At 38.8% G+C, this 20,478-nt stretch overlaps 1 protein-coding gene and 1 pseudogene across 14 annotated transcripts in view; one reads left to right on the top strand and one right to left on the bottom strand.

Annotated features, from left to right (window-relative positions):
- Positions 1–20,478, top strand: part of CFAP70 (cilia and flagella associated protein 70) — a 123,793-nt gene that overhangs the window by 16,143 nt on the left and 87,172 nt on the right. For 5 of the 14 annotated variants that reach the window (XR_014828098.1, XM_084997306.1, XM_084997297.1 and 2 more), the window contains exons 6-7: positions 4,146–4,316; positions 13,768–13,950. Coding sequence is in view for 7 of the 14 variants with exons in the window: in XM_084997297.1 (XP_084853423.1) it covers positions 4,146–4,316; positions 13,768–13,950 (354 nt within the window). In the remaining 7 variants the exon portion in view is untranslated. Of the gene's footprint in view, positions 1–4,145; positions 4,317–12,098; positions 12,175–13,767; positions 13,951–20,478 lie in introns of all 14 variants that reach the window. The other 9 variants (XM_084997307.1, XM_084997304.1, XM_084997302.1 and 6 more) reach the window with 4 other exon arrangements.
- On the bottom strand, positions 16,109–19,363 carry LOC100155447 (DNA endonuclease RBBP8-like; annotated as a pseudogene).

The raw sequence follows: 20,478 nt of genomic DNA, 5'->3' as shown, positions 1-20,478 counted from the left end.
TTGTGGCTCAGCGGTTAACAAATCCAACTAGGAACCATGAAGTTGCGGGTTCGATCCCTGACCTTGCTCAGTGGGTTAAGGATCTGGCGTTGCCATGAGCTGTGGTGTAGGTTGCAGATGCAGCTCGGATCCCGAGTTGCTGTGGCTGTGGTGTGGGCCAGTGGCTACAGCTCCGATTCAACCCCTAGCATGGGAACCTCCATATGCTGTGGGAGCAGCTCGAGAAATGGAAAAAAAAAAAAAAGTAGATATTTGAGCTCAGTCTACTTTCCTTGGTCCGGTGTCCCAGCCTATATACTGGGTTTTTTTCATTTGCTTGTTTTGGCTGCACCTGTGGCATGCAAAAGTTCCTGGTCCAGGGTTGGAACCCGTACCACAGCAGTGACTAGAGCCCTGCAATGAGAACACTGGATCTTTAATCCACTGCACCACAAGGAAACTCCTGAACTGTTGATTTCCCTTGGATACGTATAGAAGAAAAGTTAATCGAATGATTTGTCAGTTCTCATGGTCTTTGCTCATAATATTCCTGTGTTTAGTTGTTTTACATACTCGAGGAAAAAATATATATGACAATTACTTTCCACTTGCCTGAGAGTTCTCACTGATTTTATGTATAAGCATCTATACTGGTTATTCTCAAGACTGAGAGACTAAAATGATATAAATCTGTGCTGGGAAAGGAGACTTCAATTATCTTCCACTATTCCCTGTCTTAACTGAATACTAAAAATTAGAAACCTTAGAGACATTTTACTTCTTCCCAGAGACATATTGATCAGCGATATCACATTCTTCAAAGCTTCTCTTTCTTAAAATCTTTCTTCCCTTTGGTGTTCTGATTTCCAGCTCATTGACTTACTTTCTCAGGTTCCTGCATCAGATCACTTTCCTCTGCCTGTCCCTTAAGTGTAAAGGATCTTCCTTGGCCACCTTCTCTTCTTAGTCTGTGTTCATACCCCTGGGTGGGGGTGAGGGGCAGGAGGGCAGTCGTTATGAATATAACAGTCATCATTGTGTTGAAGACTTATAATTCAACAGCCCCTGTCCTGAATTTCACAATGTCTGACTATTTACTGGTTTCTCTATAATGCTATCTTATAGGCACCCAAAACTCAACATTTAAATACTGAACTTGGTATCTTCCTTTTATCTTAGTTATTCTGAATAGTGGCATCACTCATCTGTGAAATTATGGAACATACATGGAATCTACCTTACATCCATGACTGCTCCCTTGAACCCTAGCTGCAGCCAATCCCCAAATCAGCATTTCACCAAATCCAAACTTTTCTATCTCCTAAGTGCCTTTGGACTCTCTTCTTAGCTTCATTCCTGTATTTTATTGCCTTATAATCTCTCACCTGGAATGTTTACAAGTAGCCTTGTAAGTGCCCTTGCCTCCCTTCAGTTCAGCTTTCCTACTGCTTGCAGAATGACTTAAAAGTAAATACCAGAGTTCCTGTCATGGCTCAATGGTTAACAAACCCAATTAGTATCCATGAGGTTACGGGTTCCATCCCTGGCCTCCCTCAGTGGGTTGAGGATCTGGCCTTGCTGTGAGCTATCGTGTATATTGCAGACATGGCTCAGATCCCCCATTGCAGTGGCTCAGGCTTACATATTAAGGTCCAAATTCCTCAGCAGACGTACTACAACCTTTGTAATAGGTATCTTCTACTTGTTCAGTCTCATCTCTCAGCACTCCCTTCCCTGCGGTACTTTCTAAAATCTTGAACTACTTACTTACCCTGAACTGAATATACTATCCTATTTCAATCCCCCTTTATATATATATATATATATATATATTTTTTTTTTTTTTGTCTTTTCTAGGGCCGCACCCGCGGCATATGGAGGTTCCCAGGCTAGGGGTTGAATTGGAGCTGTAGCTGCCGGCCCACACCACAGCCACAACAACACGGGATCTCAGCCACATTTGCGACCCACACCACAGTTCACTGCAACGCCAGATCCTCAACCCACTGAGCGAGGCCAGGGATCAAAACCGGAACCCCATGGTTCCTAGTCGGATTTGTTAACCACGAGCCATGATGGGAACTCCGAATCCCCTTTTATGTAAACTCTTCTTTTGGTCTAGAATTATTTTCTCTTTTCTTCCTCTGCTTATCCCGATTGAAAACTCCTATTCATCTTGTAAAAGACAAGAGAATGTTAATTCTACTTTTAATTGTACCCTGTGTGAAAATGTCAGAGATATAGACATATATGTCTATCTATATATGGGCAAATAAATATATATATATTTGAAAAAAATATTTTTTATTAAAAAGCACTACCTTTTTTTTTTTTTTCTTTTTTGGCTGCCTCATGGCACATGGAGTTCCCCAGTCAAGGATCAGATCCAAGTGGCGGTTGTGACCTACACTGCAGGGCAACGATGCATCCTTTAACCCACTGTGCCTGCTGGGCTGGGGATTGAACCTACATCCTAGCACTGCACCACAGTTGGAACTCCTAAAAAGTACTACATTTGCTAAATCAGAATTTCTATTGGAGACATAGCTTGGAAATTTCCCATTAGTAGGATACTTAATTCTTTTTTTGTCTTTTTTTTTTTTCAGGGGCCCAACCACGGCATATGGAGGTTCCCAGGCTAGAGGTCAAATCAGAGCTGTAGCTACTGGCCTACACCACAGCCACAGCAATGACAGACCTGAGCTGCATCTGTGACCTACACCACAGCTCACGGCAACGCCAGATCCTTAACCCACTGAGAGAGGCCAGGGATTGGACCCGTGTCCTCATATATGCTAGTCAGATTCATTTCTGCTGAGGTATGATGTGAACTCCTGTATTACTTCTTTTTAAAAAAATTTTTATTATAGTTGATTTACATTGTTCTGAAAATTTCTGCTGTACAGCAAAGTGCCCCAGTCATACATATGCATTCTTTTTCTCATGTTATCTTTCATCATGTTCTATCACAAGTGATTGGATGTAGTTCCCTGTGCTATATAGCAGGACCACATTTCCTATCCATTCTTAATGTAACAGTTTGTGTCTATTAACCCCAAACTTCTAGTCCATCCCACTCCCTCCTCCTCCCCGTTGGCAACCACAAGTCTGCTGAGTCTGTTTCTGTTCTGTAGATAGGTTCACCTATGCCATATTTTAATTCTACATATGCTCAATATCTTATGGAGGATACTTAATTCTTTAACAGTAAAATTAATTATTCCTGTTAATGTTGATTCCTAAGAAATAAAGTAAAAATGGCCAAATTCTTTTCTCCCTTTTATTTATTTCTTTAATTAATTAATTAATTTTGTCTTTTTGCCTTTTCTAGGGCCGCTTCCGAGGCATATGGAGGTTCCCAGGCTAGGGGTCAAATCGGAGCTATAGCCACCGGCTTACACCAGAGCCACAGCAACGCGGGATCTGAGCCGAGTCTTCGACCTACACCACAGCTCACGGCAACGCCGGATCTTTAACCCACTGAGCAAGGCCCAGGATCGAACCCGCAACCTCATGGTTCCTAGTCGGATTCGTTAACCACTGCACCATGATGGGAACTCCTCTTTTCTCTCTTTTAATTAAAAAAAAATTAGCTGTCTTAACTGCCCTACTTGGATATATAACTAAAGTCAAATCCTTGGCATCCCTTCTACAAAATTCAGTACTAGAGACATAACATTGTAAATTAACTGTAATTGAAAAAATAATCTCAAAAAAATTCATTACTAGAGCTTGCTTATGCTGCCCCCCAAATTTTTATCATCTTTGAAAAACAAATAAATTAAAGAATGTGATTTTTGTTTTTTAAGCACTATATTTAAATTATAAAAATAATAAAATATAGACTAGCAAAAAAAGCACCTCAATCTCACTCACTCCTGTGCAACTACTATTAACATTTCAGTATAGAATTTCCAGTACCTCTTCTGTATGTATTTGTATATGTACTTGACCTCAGTATGGTAGAAGGGAAGGACTGTAGTTTAGTGTTAAAGTTCTTTTCTTGACTCTAACTCATGGGATCTAGAAAAAGTTATTGAATCATCTGTATGGAAATAATTAAACTTGACCTTACCATGAACAGTGATGTGAGATTCAAATAAGAAAATGTGAAAAAGGAGGCCTCTGACATTTTCACATTACTATGTAATTTTATTCTTTCACAGCAGTGCAGTCTTGAAGTTAAAGTATTTGTAGCAGAGCCTTTATTGACCACAGACCAGATCTCAGAAGGCAATCTTCTGAAAGTCACATTGGAGGCTGCCTACTCTGTGCCTGAATCCTTCATTCCACTGCAGAACTACATGGTTGGTCTGCAAGTTCCATCAGCTGGAGAGGTAAAGGCTTACAGCCAGTTATTTGTAGAGATTTAAACACTCATATGGCCATCTCTTCCTCACTTTCTAAGATTTCATTCAAAGCAAACTCTGTTAATGCCTGAGATTTATTTTAGCCTCAAAAAAATAAAGTTTACTTAGGTTTTATACATGGATGTTTATTCTTATGGTTTACATTTTATATAAAATGTAGACTACATATAATTTTTAAGGGAATATTCAGGTTGTATTACTGAGTACTTCTCATTACAGAGCATGGTATAGGGATTCTTTTTTTTAATGATTTTTATTTTTTCCATTATTGTTGGCTTACAGTGTTCTGTCAGTTTTCTACTGTACAGCAAAGTGACCCAGTCACACATACATATATACATTCTTTTTCTCACATTATCCTCCATCACAAGTGACTAGATATAGTTCCCAGGGCTATACAGCATGATCTCATTGCTTATGAATTCCAAATGCAATAGTTTGCATCTGTTAACCCCAGATTCCCAGTCCATCCCACTTCCTTCCCCTCCGCCTTGGCAACCACAAGTCTGTTTTTCAAGTGGTATGGGGATTCTTATTACATGGGTATGTTATATTCCATAGTGCTTTATAATCTGGAATCTGTTAAAAAATTCTAGTTGTTTATCATTATGGTCTATACTACAAATGTAGGCAACCAAAGTTATATATGCCCATGAATATTTTTATCTTCTCTGTAGGTATATGTTTTCTTTTAAAGTTAGTACAGCATTTTTACCCATCTTGTCTTAATTTTTTTGGTGGAAATGGCAATGTAAATTGTACAGTTCTGTACAATAGCGCCAGCTTTGTTGTGATGTTTATTTTTATTTTGTGTTTTATTTTTTTATTACCCAATTAATTACATTTATAGTTGTACAATGATCACCAGAAATCAATTTTATAGGATTTCCATCCCACAACCCCAGCGCATCCCCCCACTACCCAAACTGTCTCCTTTGGAAACCATAAGTTTTTCAAAGTCTTTGAGTCAGTATCTGTTCTGCAAAGAAATTCCTTCTGTCCTTTTTTCAGACTCCACATGTCAGTGAAAGCATTTGATGTTGGTATCTCACTGTATGGCCGACTTCACTTAGCATAATAATTTCTAGGTCCATCCATATTGCCAAAAATGCTGGTATTTCGCTCATTTTTAATGGCTGAGTAATATTCCATTGTGTATATGAACCACATCTTCTCGATCCACTCCTCTGTCCATGGACATTTAGGTTGTTTCCATGTCTTGGCTATTGAAAATAGTGCTGCAATGAACATCGGAGTACATGTGTCTTTGCGAGTCGTGGTTTTCTCTGGGTAGATGCCCAAGAGTGGGATTGCTAGGTCAAATGGTAGTTCTATGTTTAGTTTTCTGAGGCATCTCCATACTGCTTTCCTCAGTGGTTGCACCAATTTATAATCCCACCAACAGTGTACTAGGGTTCCTTTTTATTCACACCCTCTCAGCACTTATTGTTTGTAGACTTTTTGATGATGGCCATTCTGGCTGGTGTAAGGTGGTACCTCATCGTGGTTTTGATTTGCATTTCTCTGATAATGAGTGATGTTGAACATCTTTTCATGTGTTTCTTGGCCATCTGCATGTCTTCTTTGGAGAACTGTCTGTTTAGATCTTCTGCCCATTTTTTGATAGGGTTGTTTGTTTTTTTGGTAGTGAGCTGCAGAAGGTATTTATAAATGTTGGAGATGAATCCCTTGTCAGTCGATTCATTTGTAAGGATTTTCTCCCATTCTGTGTGTTGTCTTTTCATTTTGTTTAGGGTTTCCTTTGCTTTGAAGAAACTTTTAAGTTTAATTAAGTCCCATTTGTTTATTTTCGTTTTTGTTGTCAATACTCTTAAGAGGTGGATCTGAGAAGATGTTGCTGTCGTTTATGTCAGAGAGTATTTGGCTTATGTTTTCCTCTAAGAGGTTTATAGTGTCTGGTCTTATATCTAGGTCTTTAATCCATTTTGAGTTTATTTTTGTGTATGGTGTTAGGGAGTGTTCTACTTTCATTCTTTTACATGCAGCTGTCCAATTTTCCCAGCACCACTTATTGAAAAGGCTGTCTTTTCTCCATTGTATATTCTCGCCTTCTTTGTCATAGATGAGTTGGCTGTAGGTGTGTGGGTTGAATTCTGGGCTTTCTATTCTGTTCTGCTGATCTATCTGTCTGTCTTTGTGCCAGTACCATGTGGTTTTGATGATTGTTACTTTGTAGTATAGTCTGAAGTCAGGGAGCCTGATTCCTCCAGCTCCATTTTTCTTTTTCAGGGTATCTTTGGCTATTCTGGGTCTTTTGTGCTTCCAAAAAAATTATTAAAATATCTTTTTCAAGTTCTGTGAAAAATGTCCTTGGTAATTTGATAGGGATTGCATTGAGTCTGTATATTGCCTTAGGTAGTATAGTCATTTTGATAATATTAACTCTTCCAATCCACGAGCATGGTATGTCTTTCCATCTATTTGTGTCATCTTTGATTTTTTTCATCAGTGTCTTATAGTTTTCAGAGTACAGGTCTTTTGTCTCTTTAGGTAGGTTTACTCCTAGGTGTTTTATTCTTTTGGATGTGATGGTAAATGGGATTGCTTCCCTAATTTCTCCTTCTGATCTTTCGTTGTTAGTATATAAAAGTGCCATCAATTTCTGTGTATTAATTTTGTATCCTGCGACTTTGCCAAATTCATGGATGAGTTCTAACAGTTTTCTGGTAGAGTCTTTAGGATTCTCTAGGTATAGTATCATGTCATCTTCAAATAGGGATAGTTTTACTTCTTCCTTTCCAATTTGGATTCTTTGATTTCTTTTACTTCTCTGCTTGCTGTGGCTAGGACTTCCAAAACTGTGTTGAAGAGTAGTGGTGAGAGAGGACATCCTTGTCTAGTTCCTGATCTCAGTGGGAATTCTTTCAGCTTTTCACCATTGAGAATGATGTTCACTGTGGGTTTGTCATATATGGCCTTTATCATGTTGAGGTAGGTTCCCTCTATGCCCACTTTCTGAAGGGTTTTTTAATCAGAAATGGGTTGGATTTTGTCAAAGGGTTTTTCTGCATCTATTGAGAGGATCATATTTTTTTTATTCTTTCGTTTGGTAATGTGGTGTACCACACTGATTGATTTGCGGATATCGAAAAATCCTTGCATCCCTGGGATAAATCCTGCTTGATCATGATGTGCAATCCTTTTAATGTATTGGATGTGGTTTGCTAGTATTTTTTTGAGGATTTTTGCATCTGTGTTCATCAGTGAAATTGGCCTGTAGTTTTCTTTTTTTGTGGTATCTTTGTCTGGTTTTGGTATCAGGGTGATGGTGGCCTCATAGAATGAGTTTGGGAGTATCCCTTCCTCTGCAATTTTTTGAAATAGTTTCAGAAAGAGAGTTGTTAGCTCTTCTCTAAATGTTTGGTAGAATTTGCCCGTGAAGCCATCTGGTCTTGGACTTTTGTTTGTTGAAATTTTTTTATTTTTTATTTTAATTAATTAATTAATTAATTAATTTGTCTTTTTGCCTTTTCTAGGGCCGCTCCCTCGGCACATGGAGGTTCCCAGGCTAGAGAGTCTAATCGGAGCTGTGGCCGCCAGCCTACACCACAGCCACAGTCACGTGGGATCCCAGCTGCATCTGCGACCTACACCACAGCTCACGGCATCGCCAGATCCTCAACCCACTGAGTGAGGCCAGAGATCGAACCCACGACCTCATGGTTCCTAGTCACATTTGTTAACTGCTGCACCATGAAGGGAACTCCTGTTGGAAATTTTTAAATCACAGCTTCAATTTCAGTTCTGGTGTTTGGTCCATTCATCTTTTCTATTTCTTTATTTAGTCTTGGAAGATTGTGCTTTTCTAAGAATTTGTCCATTTCTTCTAGGTTTTCTGTTTTATTGGCATATAGTTGCATATAGTCTCTTATGATCCTTTGTATTTCTGTGATGTCCATTGTTACTTCTCCTTTTTCATTTCTAATTTTATTTATTTGAGTCCTGTCTCTGTTTTTCTTGATAAGTCTGGCTAAGGGTTTATCAGTTTTGTTGATCTTTTCAAAGAACCAGTTTTTTGTTTCATTGATCTTTTCTGTGGTTTTCTTTGTTTCTATTTCATTGATTTCTTCTCTGATCTTTATGATTTCATTCCTTCTACTAACTTTAGGTCTTGTCAGTTCTTCTCTCTCTCACTGCTTTAGATGTAAAGTTAGGTTGTTTGTTTGAACTTTTTCTTGTTTCCTGAGGTGGGCTTGTATTGCTATAAACTTTCCTCTTAGAACAGCTTTTGCTGCATCCCATAAGTTTTAGAGTGTCATATCTTTGTTGTCATTTGCTTCTAGGTATTTTTTGATTTCCTCAGTGATCCATTGGTTATTTAGCAGCACATTGTTTAGTCTCCATGTGTTTGTGTTTTTTGCAGGTTTTTTTCTTGATGATTTCCAGTCGTATAGCGTTGTGGTCAGAAAAGATGCTTGATATTGATTTCAATTTTCTTAAAATTACCGAGGTTGGATTTGTAGCCCAGGATGTGATCAATATTAGAGAATATTCCATGTGCACTTGAGAAGAATGTGTATTCTGTTGCTTTTGGATGGAATGTCCTAGTCTATCTGGTTTAATGCATCATTCAGGGCCTGTGTTTCCTTATTGATTTTCTGTCTGGATGATCTGTCCATTGCTGTAAGTGGGGTGTTAAAGTCCCCGACTATGATTGTGTTATTGTCGATTTGTCCTTTTAAGGTTGTTAGCAGTTGCCTTATATATTGGGTATATATATGTTGGGTGCATAGATAGTTAAAATTGTTATATCTTCTTCTTGGATTGATCCTTTGATCATTATGTAGTGACCTTTCTTGTCCCTTAAAATATTCTTCATTTTAAAGTCTATTTTGTCTGTTATGAGTATTGCTACTCCAGCTTTCTTTTGATTCCCATTTGCATGGAATATTTTCTTCCATCCTCTCACTTTCAATTTGTATGTGTCCCTAGAAGTGAATTTGGTCTCTTGAAGACAGCAAGTATATGGATCTTGTTTTTGTATCCATTTAGCCAGTCTGTGTATTTTAGTCAGGGCATTTAATCTATTAACATTTAAGGTAATTATTGATATGTATGTTCTTATTGCCATTTTATTAATTGCTTTGGATTTGTTTTTGTTGCTCTTTTTTCTTCCCGTCTTCTCTTGTTCTCTCCTCTTCTGGTTTGATGGCTATCTTTAGTGTTGTATTTGAGTTGATTTTTCTTATTTGTTTGTGTATCAATTGTAGATTTTTTTGTTTGCAGTTGTCTTGAAGTTTTTTTTTTTTGTCTTTTTGCCTTTTCTGGGGCCACTCCTGTGGCATATGGAGATTCCCAGGCTAGAGGTCTAATCGGAGCCATAGCCACCAGCCTATGCCAGAGCCGCAGCTACTCAGGATCCGAGCCGCGTCTGCAACCTACACCACAGCTCACGGCAACACTGGATCCTTAACCCACTGAGCAAGGCCAGGGATTGAACCCACAACCTCATCGTTCCTAGTTGGATTCGTTAACCACTGCACCATGATGGGAACTCCTGTCCTGAAATTTTGATATAGGAATCTATATATATTCATGTTTAAGTTGTTGTTCTCTTAATTGCAAGTGCATCTCCAGTGTCCTGCATTTGTACCCTCCTCTTCTCACAATTTCTGATTTTGGTAGCATAATTGTGTGTGGATGATTTCCTAACTTTACTGTATATGTGCTTTTACTGGTGAGCCTTGTCATTTGCGGTATTTTTGTTTCCTGTTGCGGCCTTTTCTTTTCTGCTGGTTTAGTGTTGTTGAATTTTGTTAGCTTTTGCTTATCTGTGAATCTTTTTATTTCTCCTTCAAATCTGAATGAGAGCCTTGCTGGGTAAAGTAATCTTGGTTGGAGGTTTTTTCCCTTGTTGTAAAGCTGGTTTAGTGTTGTTGAATTCTGTTAGCTTTTGCTTATCTGTGAAGCTTTTGATTTCTCCTTCAAATCTGAATGAGAGCCTTGCTGGGTAAAGTAATCTTGGTTGGAGGTTTTTTCCTTTCATCACATTTTATATATTATGCCACTCCCTCTGGCCTGCAGAGTTTCTGCTGAAAAATCTGCTGATAACCTTATCAGGGTTCCCTTGTATGTTATTTGCTTCTTTTCCCTAGCTGCTTTCAAGATTTTCTCTTTGTCTTTAATTTTGGTCAGTTTGATTAATATGTGTCTCAGGGTGTTTCTCCCTGTGTTTATTTTATATGGTACTCGTCATGTTTCCTGGATTTGAGGGAGTGGTTCCTTTCCCATGTTAGGGAAGTTTTCAGCTATCATCTCTTTGAATATTTTTTCTGTCCCTTTCTCTCTCTTCTTCTGGCACCCCTATAATATGGATGTTGGTGCGTTTAACATTGTCCCAGATTTCTCTGAGGCTCTTCATTTCTTTTCAATCTTTTTTCTCTTTTCTCTTCTGCATTAGTGATTTCCACTAGTCTGTCTTACACATCACTAATTTGTTCTTCTGCCTCCTGTATTATGCTATTGGTTGCTTCTAATGAATTTTTTATTTCAGTGATTGTATTTTGCATCTCTTCTTGTTTAAGTTTTATATCTTGTATTTCTTTGCTCAGTGTTTCCTGTAAATTATCAATCTTTGCCTCCAGTTTATTTTCAATGTTTTGCATCATTTTCAGCATCAACAGCTTAAAGTCTTTCCTGGAGGCTGAGAATCTCCTGATCACTTAGCTGTTTTTCAGAGTTTTTTTCTTTCTCCATTATCTGAGTTATAGTTCTCTGTCTTTTCATTTTTATAGGTTTTTGGTTGGTGACCTTTTTGCAGACAGTAGAGTTTTAGCCTCTCTTACTTCTGGTGTCTGCTCCCCTGTGGCTGAAGTTGGTACAGGGGCTTGCTGTAGGCTTCCTGATGGGAGGGACTGATGCCTGCCCACTGGTAGGTGGAGCAGGTTCCTATCCCTCTGGTGGATGGGCTTTGTCTCTGGGTGAGATTAGATGTGGCTGTGTGCCTGGGGGGTCTTTAGGCAGCCTGTTTACTGATGGGTGGGGCTGTGATCCCACCTGGATTATTGTTTGGCCTGGGGCTTCTCAGCAGTTGATTGGTGAGGCCAGATTTTCCCAAAATGGTCACTTCCAGAGAAATGCACGCTGCTGAATATTCCCAACAGCTTTGCCTCCAATGTCCTTCCCCCACAACGAGCCATAGTCACCCCCTGTTTTCCCAGGAAATCCACCAAGAACTGCAGTCAAGTCTGACCCAGATTCCTATGGAGCCTTTGCTTTGCCCTGGAACCCAGTGCACGTGAAAGTCCATGTGCGCCTTTCAAGAATGGGGTCTTCATTTCCCCAAGTCCTGTGGAGCTCCTATGCCCAAACCCCACTGGCCTTCAATGCCAGAAGCTCCGGGGGCTCTTTCTCCCAGTGCCAGATCCTCACATGTGGGGATTTGACGTGGAGCTCAGAACTCTCACTCCTGTAGGTGAGTCTTTGTGAACCAGTTACTTTCCAGTTTGAGGGGCTTCCCACCTGGGAGGTATAGGGTTGCTTATATTGTGTAATCACCCCTCCTCCCTCTTGATGTGGCCTCTTCTTTGTCTTCTGGAGTAGGATATCTTTTTGAAAGTTTCCAGTCCATTTGGTTGAAGATTGCTCAGCATTTGGCTGTAATTTTGTTGTTTTTAGGAGAGAAGTTGAGCTCTAGTCCTTCTATTCTGCCGTCTTAATTCTATCTCCTGTTGCTCTTTTTCTTACCAATTTCTAGAAGCTCTCTTTTTGAAAAGCATCCTTTAACAGGTAACTTCATCACTCTGGAAAACCACTGGAGAAGAAGGGTGTCAAATCTGCCTGCCACCCACAGAGAACATCAGTGGTGAGTCTTTTGGGACCTGCCTCTGAGAGATTAGCCTCCAAAAGTCCTAACTATTAATTTTTATATTTTTTTCTAGCATTATTGTTTTTTGGTTTTTTTCGAGGAACAGAGGTTCTTCCTCTGCCAGTCCAGAAATGCTCCTCCTTCACATGTTTTAAATCTTTACCCAAAGAACTAGAATAGATGAATTATAGGACATGCCAATTTTAACTTTTATTAGCAACTGCAAAACTGCTTTCCATATTTATACTTCCATCAACTATGTATATAGATGCCATTCTCTTTACAATATTGCTAACACTTGATATTTTCACTTTGACTTGCCCAATCTACAATTTAAAATGGTATCTCATTGTTTTAATGTGCATTTCACTTATTATTTAATAATGGTATTTAGCACAGTTCCCGTTGTGGCACAGTGATTAATAAATAAAAAGGCAAAAAGACATAAATAAATAAATAAATATTTAGCAAGTTTTTATTTAAATGTTTGATTTTCTAATTTCTCCTTCTACAAATTGCTTATGTATAAGTCTACCAATTTTCTATTGAAAACATAATTTAGATAAATTACAGATATGAAAATGTCTATATTTTGGCCCTCTGTCAGATTTATTTCTTTAAAAAATAATTTAAAAAAAAAGTACCTCTTGGCATTCCCATCATGGCTCAGTAGTTAACGAATCCAACTAGGAACCATGAGGTTGCGGGTTCAATCCCTGGCCTTGCTCAGTGGGTTAAGGATCCGGCATTGCCGTGAGCTGTGGTGTGGGTTGAAGACTTGGCTCGGATCCCGAGTTGCTGTGGCTCTGGTGTAGGCCGTCGGCTATGCTCTGATTAGACCCCTAGCCTGGGAACCTCCATATGCCGCAGGAGCGGCCCTCAAAAAAGCAAAAAGACAAAAAAAAAAAGTACTTCTTGGGAGTTCCCATTGTGGGCCAGCGGGTTAAGAACCCAATTAGTATCCATGAAAATGCGGGTTTGATCCCCAGCCTGGATCAGTGGGTTATGGATCCAGCATTGCTGCCGCCTCAGCATAGGCAGAGATGCAGCTCGGATCTGGCGTTGCTGTGGCTGTAACATAGCCTGGCAGCTACAGCTCAGATCCAGCCTCTAGTCTGGGAACTTCTGTATGCCTCAGGTGTGGCCCTAAAAAAAAAAAAAAAATAAAAAGTACATCTTGACTTGCATACAAATATAAAATGACAAAAAAAGAGTTTAAACCAGTTCAACGGTGAATCTGAACAAATTACTATTTATAAAAGCAACTGAAAATGTTGAATAAAGTTGCTAATAATTCAATATTTGTTATTAGTCTCAGGGCAATAATAAATTACATCTCCACTGCACAAAATAAATGTGCATATCTATGAACAAGAATAATATGCACTATTATCAATTTTCAATGAACTATGGAATTATAAAATAGCACAAAGACAGTGAAAGGCCCAGGCCCCTCTTTAGAATCAGGTAATCACATAGGAGTCTTAGACAACAGCCAGAGTTCCATTGAAAAGACGCTTCAGTAATCCTTTTTGGTCTATTTCAAAGTCTTTTACAAAATTTCCTGAAAAATGGTATTTATTTCTATAGAAGGACTATCCCATTTTCTTCAAGAATGGAACTCTGAAGCTTGGAGGGGAAAGAGAACCTGTTCCTCGGCCCAAAAAATGGCCTATTGCCAACATTCTGGCTCCAGGAGCTAATAACATTCCTGATGCATTTATCGTTGGTGGGCCCTACGAGGAAGAGGAAGGAGAACTCAACCACCCTGAGGTGAGAGAATTATGTGGTTTTTGTTGTTAATCTCAGTGCACCGACATATGATAAAACAGTTTATAAATCACTGTAATTCGTATATATCCATTGCCTCAAAATAATTATATGTCAAAATAAAACAATTATATAATTCTTATTAAAATTAAGAACTTATTAAGAAGTTTTCTGACTTCTTAAGTCCAACAAACAAAATAATTGATTTCATCCATATTTACTCTTTCTTTTCTTTTTCTTTCTTTTTTTTTTTTTTTTTTTTTTTTTTTTGTCTTTTTGTCTTTTCTAGGGCTGCTCCTAGAGTTCCCAGGCTAGGGGTCTAATCGGAACTGTAGCCACTGGCCTACGCCACAGCCACAGCAACGCAGGATCCGAGCCGCATCTGCAACCTACACCACAGCTCATGGCAACGCCGGATCCTTAACCCACTGAACAAGGCCAGGGATGGAACCCGCAACCTCATGTTTCCTAGTTGGATTCTTTAACCACTGAGCCACGATGGGAACTCCCTCTTTATTTCATTTTAAATTTATTCATGAGTAGGCAATAAAGCAGTCGCAGGTCAAAATGAAACATTAAGAGATATGCAGGTAAAGTCTCCCTCCTATTCCATGTCTCTTTCTCTTAATTCCTTCCCAGATCATCACCCTGGTAGTTACCTTTGTTATGTTTTGCTGTGTTTCCTTCTGGATACTTTTTTATGCATATAAAAGCAAAAATATGTAGTCAAAGGAAGACTCAGAAGCAAAAACATTTGGAAAGTAACGTTTCCTCGAAAAGTGCAGGGGAGTCATTTCAGTAAAGACTGGCTCATAGATAGTTAAATAGTAAAATTCAGGGATCAAATTGTATTTCCTTGTTTTTTTTTTTTTTTTTTTTTTTTTTTTTTTTTAGTTCTGATACTCAAATTTTATTTTGTCTTTAATTGTGTTTTATTCTCCTACCATACATTAAAATATTTACTTTGTGTATGAAATAATTTGTATATACCAGAAACAAAGGTAAATCTTCATACACCATCTAGAGAAATTCACAACTTTGCTTGTTTTGATTATCAAATTGTTTTTCTTTAGAGAGTCAGATTTACAAGAAGTATTCATAGTCTTGCTATTTTCAAAACTAGAACCTGTCAGGAAGACACTGCCATTTTTGCTTCATCTCATGTGTAAGGTGTTTATTTATTTTTAACTGAGTATGTAAAGTGTGTAATCACATTGGAAGTGGAGAAAATATATTTTTTCTTCACATATACACACATATGTATACACATTCTTTCCCCATCATTTTCTTTTTCTATACACTGTTCTGCAACTTGCTTTTTTTTCTTCCTTTCTTCCTTTCTTTTTTCTTTTTTGGTCCACCCATGGCATATGGAAATTCCCAAGCCAGGGACTGAATCTGAACTGGAGCTGTGACCTGTGCTACAGCTGTGGCAATGTTGGATCCTTTAACCACCGCACTGGGCTAGGGGTTGACCTAGTGCCTCCATAGAGACAAGCCAGATTATTAACCCACTGTGACTTGCTTATTTGCTTTATAGTGTGTAACTTGGAGATATTTTTCCACCTAAGCACATAAGAAGCATTCTCATTCTTTTTCTTTATTTGTACTTGCTGTATGTTATGAAATTATATGGATATACCTTAATTTGCTTAACTAGTCTCCTGTTGGTGGACACTTAGGTTGTTGAAATTATTCTTTTCTTTTTGTTCCTTCCCTCTCTTCCTACCTCTCTCTCTCTTTCCCTTTCTTCCTACCTTCTTCATTTCTTTTCTCTTCTTTCTTCCTTCTTTCTTTCAACATATTTTACTACATTCAGTGTTTGTCAAAGGCATAGAAAATGCTATAAACACATTTGCAAGTGTTTCTTTTTCTTTTTTCAAAATTTTAATTGGGTATTATAAAGTAGTAAACAGCTCTTAAGTTAGAGTGCAAAATGAAAGCCACTTATTTTAAAGGTGAAAAACAGGAAAATACAACGTGAATTTATCCACATTTTAAATAGTTGGCTGTGTGATGGATAAATGCCATTTAAAAACATTTTTCAATAGATTTATAAATCAGTTTACAGAAGATCAAAAAAAAATCAATGTATAATCCCAACTTTAACTATAAATAACTAAAAAGAAAATTGCCCTCTCTCCTGTGTTTGCTTCAATATTTATGTCTTCTGCTCTTTACCTTTTGGAGAAAATAGCTCATTGTAAGGCTGCCGTCTTTTTGGATGAAGACAAGGATCAAGATCTTCCTTAATGTAACTTCTTTCTGTAAAAGTCTGAGTGGAAGGAAACCCAACTTCTCAGAAAGTCTCTGGTGTGTTGGGTGAAATGTAGTGAAATCTGTGTTTTGAGCAGTAAGCCGACTTCTTTTCTCTCTCTTCTGCTTGGAAATCTGCATAATAAATTTCACATTTCTTAAATGTGTGTCGAAGCAATTTTCTTCTCGCTTTTTTTTTTTTTTTCCCAACCACGTCAATATGAGCAACATTTTGTAAGCTGGTCTCTTTTTCATCATCTTTAGAGTATGGCTCCAAACATACTTTCTGTTTGACTTTATCTTGTTTATCACCATGAGTGTTTGGTTTGTTTGCAGTAGCTGGTGATTTCTTCTCTTCATCTGGTACTTGCGGGAAACTCTCTGCCAAACAGGATTTGTACTCTTCATGTGTAATCCGATCAAATGTATCTTCCAAGCTATCATTCATTTTTTTTTTCATCATCTGGACTTTTTTCTCCCTTCTGCTCTTGCTTCTTCTTTTTAAAAGCATAATTTCACAGAGTTCCCATTGTGGCACAGTGGTTAACAAATCCTACTAGAAACCATGAGGTTGTGGGTTCGATCCCTGGCCTTGCTCAGAGGGTTAAGGATCGAGCATTGCTATGAGCTGTGGTGTAGGTCACAGATGTGGTTTGGATCCCCCATTGCTGTGGCTCTGGTGTAGGCCGGCAGCTATAGCTCCGATTCGACCCCTAGCCTGGGAACCTCCATATGCCGTGGGTGCAGCCCTAGAAAAGACAAAAAAAAAAAAAAAAAAAAGACCAAAAATAAAATAAAATAAAATAAAATAAAAGTATAGTTTCACTAACCAACATCCAGGCCATGTCCAGTGTCTCTCCTCCTGCTAATCTTGACTAACTGCCATCCTTTGTATCTATGGCAGTAATATCCATTTTATACTGAGAAAGATCTGCTTCTGGATCTATACTCTGCTGGATATTTTCAAAGAATACATTTTGGTTGTTCTGTAGAGACCTCTGTCATAGAAATTCTACATGGTTTTAACTGAAGAACTGATGCAAGTTCACATGCTCCATGGACTTAACCTTGTTTTGATTTTCATCGGCTGATGAGAACCAGTACCCTTAATGTCAGAAAAAGATCCTCTGTCTCCAAACTTTCTTGTGGATGTAGAGGGATTTTAAAGCTTGCATTTTCTTTGTTTATTTGTACCAGTGTTTTATGTGGAGATTTACTCATGGACTGGAGGAGGGACTCCTTTAAATAGGGCTCCTCTGGGAAATCTTTGGTTAACCCACAACTCCCACTCAAAGCCTTATGGCTTGAGGACGAGCCTTTTGGAACTGGCTGCAGAGCCTCAAAGAGAGTAAAATCATGCCAAAATCTGATTTTAGAGGTCTCACTTTCTTGGCTTTTCTCTTGATGTTAAATAGCTCAAAATCGATCAGACAGATCCAGAAGTTTATCTATCACATAATGTCCATTCATGGAAGATTGACTACCCAGTGGAAAAGGAAAAGCATTTTCTTTATCAAAAGAGGCTTGGGGGCAGCTTACTTCATCTTCATTTTCTTCCTCAATTTTCTTCTTTTTGCTTCTGCCTCCCAATGATCTCAGGGGTACCACATGTTTATCAGTAACAGTATCCTTAATGTGATCAGATTCATTCTGTTCACTTTTTTTTTCTATTTATTTATTTATTTATTTATTTATTTATTTATTTAGGGATGTACCTGAAGCATATGGAGGTTCCAAGGCTAGGGGTCCAGTTGGAGCTACAGCTACAGGCCTACACCACAGCCACAGCAATGTGGGATTTGAGCCTCTTCTGTGACCTACATCACAGCTCACAACAACGCCAGATCCTTAACCCTCTGAGCGAGGCCAGGGATTGAACCCAAAACTTCATGGTCCCTAGTTGGATTCGTTTCCACTACGCCATGACGGGAACTCCAGTTCACTTATGTTTTTATCCATAAGCATTGGCCTTGTTAGAAGATGACTGGTTGTTTGGTTCAGACCCAAGGTTATGATGTGTGAAAAGGGTGCTGTCTGCAGAGTTTGATCCAAGTTTCCCTGATCTAGAATTAGAAGTGTTGCTGAAAGTCATTGTTTTCAGATGCTTTCTCTTCCCAGTCTCTAAAAGACAAGGGGACAAGCTTGTATTCAAACCTAAACTACTTTTCATATTAGCAGTAGCTCCAAATACAGGAGATGATACCCAAATATTCAGTTCTTCCTGAGGAGGGGTCTTTGAAATAGAATCTGAAAATCTCGAACTATCTTCACTATTTCTTGTAGATTCCTCAAAAAGTTGTTTCTTGTGATCTCCTTCCAGACAGTGATAGAGTTCATCACCAAGAGGGTTTCTGGGGCCTCGAGGTTCAGATAATTCTTGAACACTAAGTCCAAGTGTTTCAGCAGCAACTGTAGCTAAATTATCACCAGGATAACTGCTCGTGCCATGTGTTTTTGCCTTTGGAGCCTGACTCTGATCACAGTGTCCACCACTAGAATTTCACCTTCCTTAGGTTTATGTTGTGGATGAGTGGAGGATTTCAGAATTTTTCTCAATTCATTTGCACACCTGGAGTGCTCCACGTTAGTGTGTTTGTTCTTCATATAGGACATGAGGGTTCTCCTTTCTTCATAGTTGGTTAGCACCAGAAAATGAAAAGGCTGTTATTGGTGAAGCTGGAATAACATCTTCCTCAGATTCAAGATCATTGGCTTCATGTTGTTGATCATTCTCAATTTCCTGCTGCAGCTATTCAGAAAGCTTTTTATTTTCTTCCTATAGAGTATTCTTTTCATACATAAGCTCTGTGATAAGTTTAAGATTCTGCTGATGGATATTTTCAAACTCTTGCTGTTTCTTCCGTGTATGTTCTTCAGTTACTGCACAGTGATCACATAATCCTACTCTTAATTCTAAAACTTTAATTGTTTCATGGAGGACTTCCTGTTGCTCTCTCAGCTATTGATTTTTGGTGAAGAATTCTTCCTGTCTCTGTGTATCTAAAATTCTTTCCTTTTTCAGTTTGGTTACTTTTGCTTGTAAACCTTGTACTTCTTTATCATGATATTCCTTTAGTTTTGTCCAAAGATCCTTAAAGTCATTAGATACATCTGCAGAACTAGGGCTTCTACAACTGCTTCCTGAGATATTCATCTTGCTTAATATGCTCCACATTTCTATTGCCTGGTGTTTTCTGATCTTTTCCATTACATTATATATGTCTGAGTTATCTTCGGCCAGTTTAAATATGGCTTACAAGATTGCCTTGAGGAGTTCCTGTAGTGGTGCAGTGGAAACGAATCCGACTAGTATACATGAGAATGGTGATTAAATCCCTGGCCTTGCTTAGTGGGTCAGGGATCCAGCATTGCCATGAGCTGTGGCGTAGGCCAGCAGTTATAGCTCTGATTTGACCCCTAGCCAGGGAACTTCAATATGAAGCAAAAAAAAAAAATTGCCTCGAGATCCTGGAATGCCTCAGCAGGGGCTCTTCTCCTCTTTCCCCCTCTAATCTGCCACACTCTGGGGCTTTTCTCCTCTTTCCCTCTCTAATCTGCCAGTTCACCAGTGGCAAAGCCACCGCCTTGGGGCAGCCTGCGCTTTCCAAGGCTGGGGGAGGGCCCAAGGGGTGCCCGCTAGGCTCCCGTGCCTCGAGCCCGCTGCAAATGTTTCTTAAACGATCTGATAATCATTAATGGGAATAGTCAATAAAATAATTTATTGGAGTTCCCTCTTGGTATAAAGGGTTAAGAATCCAACATTGTCACTAGTGTGGCAGGGGTTCAAGCCTCGGACCAGGAACTTTCACATACCATGGGAGTTGCCAAAAAAAATTTTATAAAATAGCTGGTTGAGTTGCTTTCAGTATTTGGTTTTAAATATTTTAAATAGAGATAAGGCTAGCAATATTTTAAAAACATTGCACAGTGTCTTTTTCATCATTGTGTTTGCTAGTATTCTTCTTGGATTTATAGTTTCCTTTATTATTATTATTATTATAATTATTTGTCTTTTGTCATTTAAGGGCTGCGCCCATGGCATATGGAGGTTCCCAGGCTAGGGGTCCAGTCAGAGCTATAGCTGTCAGCCTACACCACAGCCACAGCATCGCTAGATCTGAGCCGCATCTGCAGCCTACACCACAGCTCACGGCAATGCCAGATCCTTAACCCACTGAGCGAGGCCAAGGATTGAACCGGCGACCTCATGGTTCCTAGTTGCATTCATTTACACTGCGCCACTATGGGAACTCCCAGATATTTTATTTTAGAATT

Source organism: Sus scrofa, chromosome 14 (genome assembly GCF_054392235.1).
Source record: "Sus scrofa isolate SSC_HxYL_T2T_F1_AM1 chromosome 14, Sscrofa_HxYL_maternal_Yorkshire_Landrace_v2.0, whole genome shotgun sequence".
In the NCBI taxonomy this organism is placed as follows: domain Eukaryota; kingdom Metazoa; phylum Chordata; class Mammalia; order Artiodactyla; family Suidae; genus Sus; species Sus scrofa.
Note: the sequence above shows the minus strand (reverse complement) of the source record. Positions and strands in the feature narration are given on the sequence as shown.